Source organism: Melampsora larici-populina, assembly GCF_000204055.1.
Source record: "Melampsora larici-populina 98AG31 unplaced genomic scaffold MELLAscaffold_45, whole genome shotgun sequence".
NCBI classification, from domain to species: Eukaryota; Fungi; Basidiomycota; class Pucciniomycetes; order Pucciniales; family Melampsoraceae; genus Melampsora; species Melampsora laricis-populina.
In genome coordinates, this window is record NW_006768809.1 from 607,681 (window position 1) to 623,618 (window position 15,938).

At 40.7% G+C, this 15,938-nt stretch overlaps 3 protein-coding genes across 3 annotated transcripts; all 3 read right to left on the reverse strand.

Moving 5' to 3' along the window:
* Window positions 1-1,698: 1,698 nt before the first annotated feature.
* MELLADRAFT_91790 (uncharacterized protein) lies at window positions 1,699-2,546 on the reverse strand (the record flags this gene model as incomplete). Its single annotated transcript, XM_007414738.1, has 5 exons — window positions 1,699-1,723; window positions 1,789-1,859; window positions 1,919-2,035; window positions 2,093-2,323; window positions 2,385-2,546. 5 exons carry the CDS (start codon window positions 2,544-2,546, stop codon window positions 1,699-1,701), a joined length of 606 nt encoding a protein of 201 aa, XP_007414800.1.
* A 6,309-nt stretch (window positions 2,547-8,855) lies between these two features.
* Window positions 8,856-10,094, reverse strand: MELLADRAFT_117680 (uncharacterized protein; the record flags this gene model as incomplete). The annotated part of the gene is made up of 2 exons (XM_007414737.1): window positions 8,856-9,249; window positions 9,315-10,094. One exon carries the CDS (start codon window positions 10,092-10,094, stop codon window positions 9,333-9,335), a length of 762 nt encoding a protein of 253 aa, XP_007414799.1.
* A 3,452-nt stretch (window positions 10,095-13,546) lies between these two features.
* MELLADRAFT_78903 (uncharacterized protein) lies at window positions 13,547-15,184 on the reverse strand (the record flags this gene model as incomplete). The annotated part of the gene is made up of 2 exons (XM_007414736.1): window positions 13,547-14,031; window positions 14,104-15,184. One exon carries the CDS (start codon window positions 14,875-14,877, stop codon window positions 14,122-14,124), a length of 756 nt encoding a protein of 251 aa, XP_007414798.1.
* Window positions 15,185-15,938: the final 754 nt, after the last annotated feature.

Genomic DNA, 15,938 nt, shown 5'->3' on the forward strand with positions numbered 1-15,938 from the left:
ACCGCGCTGTTAGCCACATTAACATAAAGGTTGAGAGGCATTACGAGGATCGAGAGCTTCGAAAATATCATTTCAAGAGTAAAAACGATAGAAGATGAGCCAGGTATTCAAACGGTCGAATTTGATTGTGAAAACTTATAAGAGAAGGAGAAGTTTGAATTAGCTTCATTGGCCAATAAGAGGGAGATGCCAAGTTGGTTCTTTTTCGATTCTGAGATTAGAAGCTGAGCTTAACAACATATGATGGAAAGGCTGAGGAACAGATTATTGAAGTTCATCTTGAAGTCGCTCTGAGTCTGATCACATTGAACATGAAAATGACAAAAACTTCGTATTTCGATTCATCTTCTTATTATCAATTCTTACATTGATCATGTGGCCGAGTAAAAATTGAACCAATCGATCATGGTCAGATTCATGTCAGATGAGGAAATGGCAAGATTTTTAGGTTGAATATGATTGATTCTTATTTCAGAATGCCATAAGTGAAATTAGTGACCATGTAAGAAATATAACAAGAGTTGAGAAACGAATCAATAATGAACTATGGAGTGCCACCATTCTTGACCACACTGTACGACGAGTGTACAGAAAGCCACTATTTTCTGTAGCCCTGAGAGTCTCAGAGAGAGTCTCAGAGCGAGTGAGTCTCAGGATAAGACTGATACTGTTACGCTCCCTGTCAGTACCAGAAGTTTTGAGTACTTTGAGTACCTATAAAACAGATTGTATTTGATGTCAAATGGAGGCTGTAAAAAGCATCTGATTCCTTAATCTCTCTACCAAAGCCAACTCAACTTCTTGCACAACACAAACTGAAAAACCTTCACAACTTTTGACCCTGCAGCCTACTCAAATGCAAATTGCTAAATTTGTGTAGCTGCCTATCTTGTCTTCTGGATGGCCTGTCAGCACCTTCAAGTGTGATTTCTTTAGTATAGTTCTTAATCCTGGTACATAGCCATCCTGTTGGAGTATCCCAGTTGGAATATTTCAAGTCAAACTCTACTTGGCTTTGACATCAGGGCACTTGGACCCAAAAATATTTTTGCATTTCGACTGACACGAGTTTCATTTTTTGTGCCACTCGGGTGCGAAGCTACCTTCTTAATGGTCGAGATATGCTCCTAGAGTCTGGCTACAAAAGCCTGTAGTTTAAGCTCACACGGCTTCAAGTAATTCAGTGGCATTGTTGCAGTCGCCTCTTATCTCAAGTCAGTCGGAGTTTACCTACTATGTATACAATCATTTCGATGTCTTACATTGAGACATGGCATCAGCGGGAAGGTTTTTAACGCCCATACTTGTCGCAAACAACTCGCATCACATCGTAGTGGGTGAGAATGGCACGAGTTAGCTTTAAAACGGTGTCATGACAAACGTCTGGATCAGGAATGAAGTGATTTGGAAGGTTGTGATGACTTGTTCAAAAGCTCAGTAGGTTCGGCTGGCATGTAGGTCAGCTTCGCGTGCTTGTGACGTTCGAGAACTTGGGCCTTGAGGCGTCACATTGGAATGCATCCTTCAATAATACTACACAAAATCATTACGGTGGAACATCCACATTGCTCGATGATACGGCATATGATGGTAGGATGGCAAACTTTGGGGGCCATGTTTCTTGGACAAGGATAGATTGCATAGGAAACAAGACTATAAGAGAACCACGCATATTTTGAAGACTTGGAATGATGAGACCTATCTGTATCGACGGAGAGACAGACTGTGGCAAAGCAAGATGAACAGTCAATGACGAGTTGGGAATACAGGACAGATGAGAGAACCCACGTGTTGTTCCGCCTCCAGACAGCATTCTTCGGTTGGTGATTGTGACGGTGTCCCTTTCCAAGACCACGGTTCTATGGAGGAAATAGGTCAGTTTGGGGTCATTGGCCCGAGTAGGACAGCCGTCACACACCTTCTTTCCAGCTCCGGTAAGACCACGACTTTCACGACGTTTGTGAACAGGGTCGCAGATCCAGTTCATGCGGGGGTCACGTCTTACAACCTTGTGCGAAGGGTCAACGAGGATAACCTGCAACCATAACCCATGAGCTCTCGGTCGTGTCAAGGTATTGCTGATGGAACGTACCTCGAAATACTTGTAGACTCCGTCCTGGTTGATCCAGTAAGAGTTCAATACCCTCAAGTTGCCACATCGGCGAGCCACTCGTTCTTCAGCTGTTGAACGAAGAGATCTTTGGAATTTGAGGTGGTTGACACCCTGTCGAACGGGTTTACCGAAGGTTGCACCCTTCTTCACGGGTTTCTTGCGGTTTCCTCGGCGGACACGGACTCGGTAGATGACATATCCTTGTTTAGCCTAGTAAAACTTGATGGTCAAGATGCTGAGTGAATTTGATGAAGCCAAGCAAGAGACCAACCTTGTAACCCAGTCGGCGTGCTTTGTCGGGACGTGATGGACGGGAAGCACGGTGGATAACGTTGAGTTGTCGATACTCCCAACATCTCACACGGAGAAGGAATCGGAGGACATCCGACTGTTTCTTCTTTTGAAGCTCCTCGATGTACTTGTAGGCACCCATCGTTTCGTGAAGATGTTGGTCGGTCTTGAGGGGGGCGATAGAGAATCGAAAGTTGGTAGGGTGAGGTATGGTTATGGTGGAGGAATTTGGCCGACCCCAAAGTGTAACCTAACGAAACCTAACATTTTCATCCGATACAGCTAGCCGTGATGCACTCTATTTTAGTGAGAGACACAAAACTACCTCGACTTATAGCTACACTCCCTGCCCTCACCGAGCCTCATTCATCAATCCTGAAGGTGCTCACCCCATCGTCGGGTTCGACTTCGACATGCCATGAGGTATGTATTTTCACCTTCCCTGCCTTGTTTCATTTCTGTGATGACAACCAATATACCTTCGTTCTACCGATTTGCTTTGATCGGCAATACATGCGGAGAAACTATTGATCACATGCTAACCCATGTCCTCTGAACCCACTCATCATTTCTGATTCCTATATCGCTTTCAACGCTGCGACTTATGCTGACATCACATGATTCCTTTCTCCTGTTAGCCTACAATTTCGCAGATTCCCGACCAAGGCGGATGTGCCCACTATTTCTATTTCGCCCTGCTTCGCTCACTGTACCTACTTCTCCTCACGTTGTCCATAACGCCTACCTCTATCTACCTTGCAACATTTGAGAGTCAATCCATATCGTGCAGCGCCTCCTGATTTCCCCCACATGATTGCCAACCTTCCTTGTTACGACTCGCGAGGGTTCAAAAGTCGCCCCTAGTGCCAGTGCCCCCAGTGTGCCCGTATACATTGCCAGCGTAGTAGCTTTGATGTCTATTCGTGGTTGTAATTGGTGAGGGCCCTCCTATCTTTTTCGGCTGTGAGCTCAACGGTGTTGAAATATATGGAAACCATCCGCCATCCAACTCTGCGGGTCTCCCAATTAGCCTGACACCTATGGTCCCGGACTTGTTCTTCTCTCCTTTTACAGAGTGAGAGGGAGAGGGAGATGTTGCCACAACATGTGCAAAGATTTCAGTGGTACTGCCATCTGAGGGAAAAGTAATAGGGAAACAACCAAGTCAACTCCAACAAGAGTGGCTCAGAGCTGTCAAGGAATATTGAGGTTGTTGGTCCCAAAGGATTGTTGGGAAACTAGTCCCGGGTTCATTGAGTGTGATATTTTCAAGCAATTTACCCTCCAGCTGCTAGGATCTGCTCGCGGAGATTTCAAAGACAAGATACAGCTGTCCTCATAAAGGTTGCTTTTTTGATTTTTTTTGCCATTGTGAGCGGTTGAGTTAGGGTTACACCTGTAATTTGGTCATGTGCTGCTCTCTGGAAATCTCAATCAAGCTCTCCACTTTGGACTTTCTACAGCATCAGCTTGTCTTCAATCACCTCAAAAATGAGATTTCTTCCTACTCCGTGGCCCTGCAGCTTGATAACAAGGAAAACTCCTTGTGGCAATATACTTCACACCATCAAGCACAAACTCCGGAAAACCTTTTATCACATACAATATGTTTGTGATTTTCATTACCATTGTAATCATTAACCAAAAACAAAGCCATTGGATTTGTACCCATGTTCATCACAATTTGAGCAGCTTGTGTGGAGATATATAGGTCAATCATTGAATTGAAGTTGTTGTTTATTGTCAGATCATCAAGTCAATGGTCAAGGTCAATTGGAAGTTTGTCATTCAATCACCCTCATGCAGTGTAACTTTCCAGGTCACCATGATCAGCAACAACAAATAGTTTGGGCTTCCCATTCAGATGCCTGATGTGGCTCAATAATACCAGATCACCTACACATCCTGGTAGATGTTCAAGCTTATCATCTTCATCAGCAATGGAACCCATCAAAAGACTATGAATATCAATGGGAACAGATCTAGTTGGTAAGGCAGTGGGAGAAGATTGAGAATTTTTCAGGTTGTTTACATCCAAGGGGAGAGAAATTAACAGTCCATATTTATGTCACTCTTCTTCCTATTAAGGTTATTCAAGTTCAAACTTTGGCATCTATGAACTGATGATATTGAGACCAATCTTACAACAGCTCAACAATAGATCATTGGAACTTTCTACTTTTCCTTTTTTCCCTCCCCAATATCTAATTTCCACAGCAAGAATTCATGTTTTCATGGTGCTTATGGCCATCTTGAAGAGCTCATAGACCATGCATTGATTACATTGGATTCAAATGAAATACTTGCAACCAGGTTGTGTGGCTTAGAAGAGCCTCAAGAGATCTGAGAAGGCATGCTTAAATGATAACGGCTCATCCTATTCTCATTCATCCCATGATATAATTCCAGTTCAATTTAATAATTTACTAAGAAGCAATCTATGTGCCAATGCAAAAAGGACACAACATGATTAAGGAGGACATCAAGGGATCCACTTCATTCCTTGTGTGTAAAAGAGATGAGAAGATCACACCTTGTACATTGTTCAAAGTGATTGCAAGAGTGCCTCAGAAGAAAATCACCTGTCAGCCTCTACAATAGATCCAAAGATCAAAGTCATTGGTCATTTTCTGATTTGGGTCTAGAAATTGAAGCAAATTGAAATGACCTCATCTTAAACAAAAGAGTCATTGTAGAGGTTATGGATGAGTTTGAGACAACAATAGCCAACATAACTAGGACTTGAAAGAGACCTTTAAGCCATGGTCCTATTTGATCCTGTCAAGTATATTAGGGGTTGGGCAAAATTTTGACCAACTGGTTTCCAAACACAATTGACTTGTAGTTCAAAATTCTAGGAATCCTTTTTGAGATGGCTCAAAAACAATATCAAAGCCACTCATAATCCAACAACATTTCTGTCCCTCTTTTTGCTTTGCAAAAATACACACCGGTATGAAGTTCTCCTAGATCCCACCAAAGCTTTATCCATTCAAAAGTCTTACAGGGAAGAGCAATTTGTGCCGCTACAAGCCACACAAACACCCCCTTTTCACCTTTTACAGGTCCCCTGCCCCTTCTGTGAAAGGTGCAAAAGCTAACCTGGCTCTTGGTGCTGAGCCCAAATCTGTTTTGTGATTTAGCCCCAACACGAGTGATTTTTCACCTATGATCTTTTGCCAAAAAAAATCCCGGTAAGTTTTTGAGAAGGTCTGTCTTGAAAAATGAAAAATATCAGCTTCTTTGTTCATATGCTTGGGTAGCATTCAAAATACTGACATGAGTGGGTGTTTTACGCTCTATTGCAAAAACAGATTGATTGCACCAGTGACCAGACTGAGAAGCAAAGCAGGTCGGAGTGTGCTGAGCAATTGGCAGGGCTGGAGGAGAAACATCGGGCCCCAACACTGACCTCGGGTCTGACAGTTGAAACCTTCACACAGGTTTTCCGGCCATCTTCCACTGTTTTCTACTCACTTCGCAAAGGCGTAAAACTGGTTGGTCAAAATTTTGCCCAACCCCTATTGTCACAAGGAATCTTCTGTAATGAGCCATCTATAAGCATATGCTATTACGGTAATATATACACTTTATATAGTAGCTAGAGCTCTGAAGCTTGTTGTACCTTTTGATCCTCATGTTGCAATATCTATTACTAATACTACACAACTAGTACTTCTTGCTCCTGTCCCTTTGTTGAGCCATCATGTCTTCCAAATTATTGAGCTTCATGTCCACAAACTTGAAACAAAGCTCAGCTTGGAGGTGATCAAAAATAAATTGGAAAGTGCAGAGCTCGATTGATATAATGATGAGAGCTTTATGAAGCACAAAGTGTTCTCAGCAACGTATGAGGAACACGAGTGAAGTAAAGAGAAAGTACCTTTATGAAGCACTAAGTGTTCTCAGCAACGTATGAGGAACACAAGTCAAGTAGAGAGAAAGTACCTGATGGTACAAGAAAACAATAGATAAGAATGGATTACTTAGTAAGAACATCAGTATAATAGACAAACCTTCATGAAGCACAAAGTGTTCTCAGCAACATATGAGGAACACAAGTCAAGTAAAGAGAAAGTACCTGATGGTACGAGAAAACAATAGATAAGAATGGATGAAGAAAAAGAAAACATAACTAAAGGAACATTCATTCTTATATGAGTAGAATCTTGTATATCCTTGGTACAAGGAATGGAATGACAAAGGAAGCAAAAAGAGACAACATCATAAGATAATTGATTATGATGTCATAGCTAGAAGAGGAAAAACTAAATATCTTTATAATTGAGAGAGAGGGACATGACCAATTTACAGGTGTAACCCTGAATCAATTGCTCTCAATGGCAGGAAAAAAAGAAGCAACCTTTATGAGAACAGTTGTAGTAGTACACTGGATCCATAGAATATGTAATGATGTACTCACCATTACAATCATATCATGTTGTTTACAAACATATATTCACTTGGAAAGTGTAGAGCTCAACTGAGAGAGACAGATATGACCAATTTGCAGGTGTAACCCAAACCCAACCACTCTCAATGGCTGAAAAAAAAATCAAAGAAGCAAACTTTATGAGAACAGCTGTACACTTGATCCATAGATTATGTAATGATGTACTCATCATTACAAGCATACTGTGTTGATTACAGACATATATCACAATACATAACTTAGACACATAATCTTAAGCAACCATGGGTCAGCAATGCAACACCACACTACAAGTCATTTTTACACTGTGTTGCTGACAGAAAAAAAATACCAAGTTACTTCTGCAGCACGTGATGAGTAAAAAAAGTAGTATTTGTATTATTGTGATGTGGCACTGATCACACAATGTAACACAAGCAACCATTCTGCAACATGTATGAAATTGATTGAACAGGAAAAAACAAAAAATAAAACATAAACCAAGGTTGCAACACAAATAAAAGTGCTCCCAAATAAATGACCAGGAAGTAAAATAAGAGTTGAGATTGAGAAAAGAAGAAAACCAAAATGAAGTAGAAAGAATTTCCAAAAATTGATTCAAGACAATTGATCAAAAATGAAAGAACACGTGATACAAATACAGTCATGGAATCATATGACTTACTTGTTCAGAGCCACCAACAATCTCAAAAGTCAAGATCAAATGATACTGAGAGAAGTCAAGATTGAAAAGTATTGAGATGACTTGAGATAAGGATGAAGACTATAGAAAAATAACAAAAAGAAGTGGAATTGGAAAGCAATCAAGATCAACATTTTGAATGTACAGATATAGCAGCACAATGACGATTGTATGGATGAAAGTGTGGACTGATGGAAGGAGGTATATAAGCGCTCACTCAATACTCATGATAAGCTCCTTGGCTTTTTCTAGTCTTGATGACTTCCCGCCTCCATGTCCATATCAAGAATCTGGATGGATTTTTGAGCCAGATTGGGGAGGATGTGGTGTGAATCGGGCAGTGGGTCCAATTCCTGGCAATGTCCGTTGTCCCAAGACTTAAAGCTTGATTATTGGCCAGATTGGGGTAGTGAAGGGATACATGGACAAACAATCACGACTGTACTGTTGAAAAGGGGAGATACATTGAAGTTGATTGGAAGGTAGGCCACCAAACGCGTCAAGGAAGTTGAGAGTTGAGGGGTCATTAATAATGATCATGATTGGTTATTATTGTGAATCATCAAACGGTTAGAGACCTGCTGCATCAGGAATCGTTTCAATCGTTCCTTAAAATAATATGATTCCACCAAAAAGTGAAGACGGTTGACTCAAGAAGAGAAAGAAGCTCCCAACAATACTAAGTACAAACCAAAAAGACTCATTTTTTGTGAGTATCCACCGGGTCCAAAGACATCAAAGTGCAAGTTCAAATGATTTAATGGCTCACGATGAATTATACATTTTGCTCTTGAGAGAGATATTACCACCATCAGGCCATTGTCTGGAGGAGCAGGAGCTCAACAGGCTGAAGTGATCTCAGACTGCAGTCAGAGTCATTCACCATCCCCAACTTACTCATACATAGAGATGAAATGTTACATCCATGCGCATGGATCATGCCATGCAAGTATTTTGTGACTGCAAAACCATCATCAGTAAAGACAGCGATAAGCTTGAATGTCTCGGACTTGTGAGCTCAACCCCATAATGACCTCATCAGTCCCGTGAACCTTCCTTTGTGTGTTACAAACATCCGAGTTTTGCCAATTAAGTAATCTGCCATCTGATTTTCTTCACACTTATAATATGGCCACTCTGGATGTCACTTTAAAATCCTAGTCTTTTGATTCGACTGCCTTTTGGAGATAGTGTCTCTTTGTCTTTTCCGTAGGTTGATATCTTCTCTCGGTCTTCTGTCTCAGATGTCTTTGTAATTGATATATTTTGTGTTTTGTTTCTGGATTTGTGTATTCCCATAAAATCGATTTTCTCACGAGATTTGAACGAAAGACTTTCATTGGTTTAAAACTAACTATCAAATTCATATTCAAGTAAGATGTACGAAGTAGATTGTAAAGAAGTACAAGTCCATTTATTATACAAATCGAACAACGTGTAGTTTTTGTTACAAGAAGTACGAAGAAAGATTAAAAGACGAAAAAGAAGAAAAATTCGAAGTCCAAACGAAAACATGGGATTCAGTTTGTATGCGTCTTTCAAGATATGGGATCAAGGAAAATGTGTTTGAATACAACAAAAGAGATACGATCTGAAGCGTGAATGTAGGTTTGGAAGCTAAAGAAGAATGAAAATGGATCATTTGTGAAATGCGATTAATAAGCAAGTCATCGACAAGCCAAGAAAAATATTTGAAACGTCTTCGATTACAAAGTTGGTGACGGCTGTATTCTGGAGAAGTGATCAATGTCAGCTCGTAAATCAATCAAGTCTATGTTATAATTAATGAAGCTTACAAGTTCATCAATGCTTCGCTATGAACAGTACTTCAATTTACTGGACCTGCTAAGAGTAATCCTTGATTTTCTAGGATGTTGCGTCGCAGGAGGGGTGACCGATATGTTCATCAAGGTTTCTACACATGTCATTGAAGTAGATGCTTGAAGTTGTGGGGGTGCCCCAGTTTCAGTTGAGTTCATTTGAGAGGTTGATTTTGGCGTGCCCACGACAAGCCTTACAATCAGGGGATTGTGAGGAGGACGAAGGATAGGAATCAATCGTTGTCGTTTCGGCTCAGTCACCAGTGGTTCATTTTCCGTATTGCTTAATTCACGAGATCGTTTGGTTCTCCGCATTGAGACAGAGCCAATGGAAGTTGAGGAAGAGACCTCCGATGTAGTATGGTATGGCCCCCAAGTGAGACCTCGTGGACTGTCGGTTCGGACAGGGAAGTTCCATTTCGAATAAAACGCTTTCCATTCTTCCTCGCTAGCATTCTCCCCAATGCTTGAAGTATCCGATCTACTTTGAGAAGAAGTAGGTGGAGCAAGAGGATCGATAGAACAAGCAAAGCGTTTCTCCAGGTTGGTGTTGGACCCATGTCTATTGAAGCTCATGTCCAATGTGAATTTGGCGGGATCGGCAGTCATTGATATCGGTTGAATACGATGAGCTTGACGGGATGGTGATAGTGGAGGTGTGGGGACGTCGAAGTAATCGGAATCGAATGATGATGACGATAGAGAACTCAAAGATGACAGGCTAGAAAGGTCACTCGAATCCGTGTTTACAGACATTTTCAATTCAAGGGAGAGGTCCTAGAAATAAGGGATGAGAAAGTGGGGGGAAAGGGAGAAACACAGTTAACAATAAAGCACAACGATAGGAGTGACTCTTGGAGGGATGTACCTGTGGTATTCTGTAGTAGAATCAGTGACTGTACAGCAAATGTGAGTAGAGCTGATATGGAAAAGGCAATCAAGGAGAAGTAATCAAGTGGTAGGTGAAAGAGGTTGATGAGGAATGAAGAGTTTAGAGCGTGGAATTTGTAAGTGGATTGAATGTTGAAGTTGTTGGATATGAGAATGAAGAAAGGGAAAGAATGAGAATGGTTGCAGTTGGTAATAAGGAACTAACCCAGTTTACGACGAAATAGTTTGAGTGTTGGAGTTGATTATCAATATGGGTGATTATTTGGAATCAAACTGTCGAAGATTTCTATCAGGAACTATTACAATTGTCCCTGATAATAAAGAGCAGAAATTGATGGGGCTTGACTCAAAAGGAGATGTTCAAGAGGATGAAAGATACAAATGGGACAGGCCAAGTTGTTTGACATACACCCACATTGATTGGGTTCACATTGAAATCAAAGTCCAAATCGAAATTATCAAGGGCTCATGATGAAGGTTACATCTTGTCTTTGATGAAAATCTATCATCATTCATTAATGACAATAAAATCAGTTTCATCATCTGGAGGATCACGAGAACAGCTTTAAGTAATCTGGTCAGACTACAGTCAGAGTCATCTATCATAAGCAAATGACCCCTCAAGGTAATGAAATGTTACATCCAGCCCGACTTCAATCACATTATCAGGAAATAACTCGATACTCTCGAATGTTTTGCCTCAGCCGTATGACTCTGACCCCAAATTCTTGTGAACTTCCCAACATGTGTTGAAAAAGGTTGACTTCTCCTAATTAATCGGTATAAAATCCAATTTCTTCACGATCGTGCAATGGCCAGTCTGCACATCAACGATATTCAACTTGAATGACTCGATGCACCTTTGCGAAATCCAGTTGGAGAGCTCGCAGCACAAGCTTAAATAGATCTCGGTTCTTAACCTCAATCGAGTTCAGTTGCTTAAGATCAATTTCAGTTTCTTAACCTCACGGGTTAAGTAACATACCGTGATAAGAGCTCATAGACAAGGCACATATCTAGGAGATAAAAGTCAGCCCGCAAAGAGGGGATGCGAGTTTGCTGTTTGACCTCCCACTATTACGCGTTCGGAAACGAGGCAGATGTAAAGTGGCATCTTTTGTGCCAAGTGAAAGATTTTTGATGAGGTTAAGTGTTGACTTGTATGCGTCATCTTGGTACTCTTTTACCACCCATGGTTGAACCATACAATAGAAATATCAAATAAGTCTGAGTCCAAATGAGTCAAAATCAAGTTTATGAGTCCTAGATCAATGGACATGGCTTGAAACGCTAGAGCCAAATCCTCTTCAAGGATTTCATAGGCAATGTTGTGTGCACAACTATCATAGATGTGGCATCAAAGTTCCGGTGGAACTTCGGAAAGAGAAGATCATGTTGTGAGAGCATCTGGGCTCTGTGGATGGAACAGCTGACACCGCGGGAATTAACTCGTTCAAAACCCGATTGAGCGAAATTTCGGTGTCCGGGTTCGAAATTTCCTCGAATCGTGAAACTCGTTCACAACTCGTTAGCATTATGTTCGCCGATTTCCCTTGAGTACGCTACAATACATATACATACACAGCACTCTCAAAACCTTTGATTCCAACGGTTTGGCTGTCTCACTTCCCCACTGAACTCCTTTCTTGTGTATCTGGTTGATCAAGGCTTGACAAAGGAAGGTGAAGGCGAGTAATGGTGAAAGGGGTTGTTATTTTATCATGTGACTGTACATACACGGGGCCAGCAGAGTACACGGTACAGCCCGAGGGAAATTGGCAAACCTAATGCTAACGAGTTGTGAACGAGTTTCTTGATTTGAGGAAATTTCGAACCCGGACACCGAAATTTCACTCAATCGGGCTTCAAACGAGTTAATTCCCGCGGTGTGATCTGGCCGCTGGCGTACCCAGATTTGAATTAGCTTTGTGCGGGTAGTGTTAAGGCATGGACCCGGCCAGGCCCGGAGTAATGCAGCTCTCTCGGGCTTTTGTTTTTCTGCTGTGTATGTAGCCCAGCACAGAAAACTCTTCTTCCAACCACATACATGTAGCTTGTTGAGATAGCAGCATATGCAACAAAGTAACATGTACCCACATGAAAAAACATGACTCAGCAAGCAGGAAATTGGTCTTCTCAGATGCATTATTCCTTGAGTAATTCAACTGAAGACTATTCAGGAATTTTGTTCATGAAATTGAAATATTTAGGAGTGAGCTTTGTCCTAACTAACTTTGATGATTGCACATATTTACTTGCTATGAGACAATGAGATGAGAAAATGGCCAAGAAAGTTTTTGGACTGAAACCTAACAGTTTTTTGACTTGATCAAGACTAAATACAGACATATTTTTCTTGTTTCCATGCCTTGTACATACTTTTGAGTTTGGTATGTCAATCCTGTGAAGTCAAAATACTTCTTGGTCCATTAGACTCAATACCCTCTTGCGTTGCTTGATGCTGCACATCTGACTGTAGTGTTCATTTTGAAATCAGCTGAAATAACAAGAGCAGCTGAAATGTGATCTTCCAATTGGGAAATTCACCAGTAAACTCACACCTTTTACAGCAAAAGAAGGTGTAGAGGAACAATTATCAAACGTGCAAAAGATTCAAAACACTGTCCCCTTTACACTAAAAAATGAGTCTTTGTGGAAAGCTCTCTGTTTTGATCAAGTGTTTTCTGACTTTCAATTTTGGATCTTTGTCAGACTCAAGGTAATGATTATGAATGGTGGCTTATTTACCTGTGTGATAGCAGATGATTAGTTTCAGATTACCAAATTTGATTTTGCATATTGTGATTGTGTAATGTTTAAATTGCAAAAGCAATGTTTAAAAGACAAAACAAGTTGATCTTTTAAAGATTTAATTTCCTTAACTTGTATCTAATTCAGTTATACTGGGTTGAAAGTGATCATTGAATATTTGATCTCAATGGTTTATGCTGATTTGTATGGAGTTGTGAAGGGTAATCATAGGATATCTACATCTGTAAAGCCATGTTCAGATATGATATGTATAACCCAAATCCCATGATACAGTTTCCATTCTTCAGAGTTCACTCCTTCGACTCCGAGTTCGTACACTTTGTCCTACTCTCACTTCATTCGATTTCGCCTTCTGTTCATGCCTATTCTCACCTACGTCTTCATATCTTCATATTGTATATTTTCAAGTGATCTTCTAAATGGACTTGTTAAACCGTAACCCGCTGTGATATAATCTTCACGTTCTACAAATTCATTTGCAAAGTCTTACTTTGTTCAACAACAATTTGGAGAGGAGATAATACAAATCCTACTGCATTTATTTTGACGATCTGAAAACTTTATATGAAGTGTGATTGATTTTCTCAACAGATTTGAAGCAAAACTCTTATGGGCTGAGACTCGAGAGTCGACTGTCAAGTTTGTGTATACGTAGAATGTACCAGGTAGATCATGAAAAAGTACAGGAACCTATATTACACAGGTAGAAAATTGCTGAGGTTTTGCTACAAGAAGTACAAAGAAAGATCGAAGGAGAAAATAAATCTTTGAAAAGGGCAGGGCATTTGATTGTCATTAAGATCCAAGAAAGTGACATGATATTAAAGTGGTAAGTATTTTTCGAAAATATTTAATCAAGGGGGATGCGTTAAGATCAAACAAAAAGATGTGAGTAGAAGTGTGGATTAAATTCAAACACAAGAAAAACGAAGATGAATTATTTTTCTGGTTGTATTAATTAGATAGGAGAGTCAAGTATCAACAAAAGCAGTATTTGAATTGTGTTCGTTAAGCAGAATTATCACGGTAACTGAGGTTTAAAAGGGATCATTATCAGCTAATGAATCAAGCATTGGATGACGGCAAGATTTATGTGGCTCACGAGATCATCGATTGTACTCTATACGCCGTACTTCAATTTGCTCGACCTGCTGAGTGTGATCCTTGGTCTTACAGAAGGTTTGGATGTAGGGAGAGAAACCAACACTTCCGTCAAGGTTTCTACAAAGGTCATTGATGTTGGTGTTTGACGGAGTGCCACAGTTTCTGTTGAGTTCATTTGAGAGGTTGATTTCGATGTGCCCATGACAAGCCTTACAATCAAGGGATTGCGAGGAAGACGAAGTATAGGAACCAATCGTTGTCGCTTCGGCTCAGTCACCATTGATTTGTTTTCCGCATTACTCGAGGTGCGTAATCGTTTGATTCCACTCGATGGGAGAGAGGCAGTAGAAGTTGATGGAGTCATATCCGGCGTGGTATGGTAAGGTCCCCAAGTGAGACCTCGTGGACTGTCGGTTCGGACAGGGAAGTTCCATTTCGAATACAACGCTTTCCATTCTTCCTCGCCAGCATTCTCCCCAATGCTTGAAGTATCCGATCTGCTTTGAGAAGAAGTAGGCGGAGCAAGAGGATCGATAGAACAAGCAAAGCGTTTCTCCAGGTTGGTGTTGGACCCATGTCTATTGAAGCTCATGTCCAATGTGAATTTGACGGGATCGGCAGTCATTGATATCGGTGGAATACGATGAGCTTGACGGGATGGTGATAGTGGAGGTGTGGGGACGTCGAAGTAATCGGAGTCGATTGATGACGAGGATAGAGAACTCAAAGATGACACGCTAGAAAGGTCACTCGAATCCGTGTTTACAAACATTTTCAATTTAATGGAGAGGTCCTAGAACAAGATATCGGATGTTCAGAGTAAAGCAAGTAACGTAGTTGGAAGTCGAGAACAATAATAAAAGGTAATCTTGGAAGGATGGACCTGTGGTGTTCAGTGGTTGAATTAGTGATTGTGCAACGAATGTCAATGGCAATGAGGTGATTTGAAAATAAGCGAAGCAATTTGGGAGAAATGGAATACGTTGATGAAGGATCAAGATCCAGACGCTTAGGTTTGTGAGTTGTTTGAATTGTGAAGTTGAGTGAGAATGACGGAAGAGGAAGAAAGAGAGATAGTTGAATTTAATTATAAGGAACCAGCCCAGTCAGTTATAAAAGGATTCAAGAGTCAATGCAAGAGTGGATTCCAATCAAGATTGTGGATAATTTTGACTTAAAATGTTAAATGTCTGTATCAGGGACTATTATAATAAAATGATGATCTGATCGTAAAGTGAGGAAAGTTGGTTTGACTCTGAGGAATTAATCAAAGTACAAATCGAAAAGGAGGTGTTCGAAAGACTCACAAATTGTTGAGACTGGTATTCTTTTGTTCAAATTCACTCACTTTAACCTGATCCAAATCGAAATTGCAGTTCAAGTCCAGCGAAACTTATTAATATTAATTAATGACTTCATACTTTCATCATCATAACAATAAGATCAGTCACATCATGTGGAGGAGGATGAGATGAAGAGGCTCAAGTGATCTCACACTACGGTCTTGAGTCATTTACATCACCCGATTGACCTCCTTTTTGTCACGATGGACTGATCAGGAGCCAGATGGGGTTCTTGCAGTGTGGTATCGAATCTCGATTGGAACTGATAATTCATCTGGTTCATACAAATGCACATCAAAGCGGGAGCAGAGAATCTTGTAAGGGTCTGAGAATCAGATGTGCCGTGAAAACATGCCGATATAAATTAAGTTGCACGTCATTCGAACCAAAAATGTTTGATCAGTCGGTTGGTCAACCAAGTTTGCCATAATCCTCACATGATGAATGAAAGACTGGCGAATGAACGAGGTTCATTCCAAAATGCTCAGGA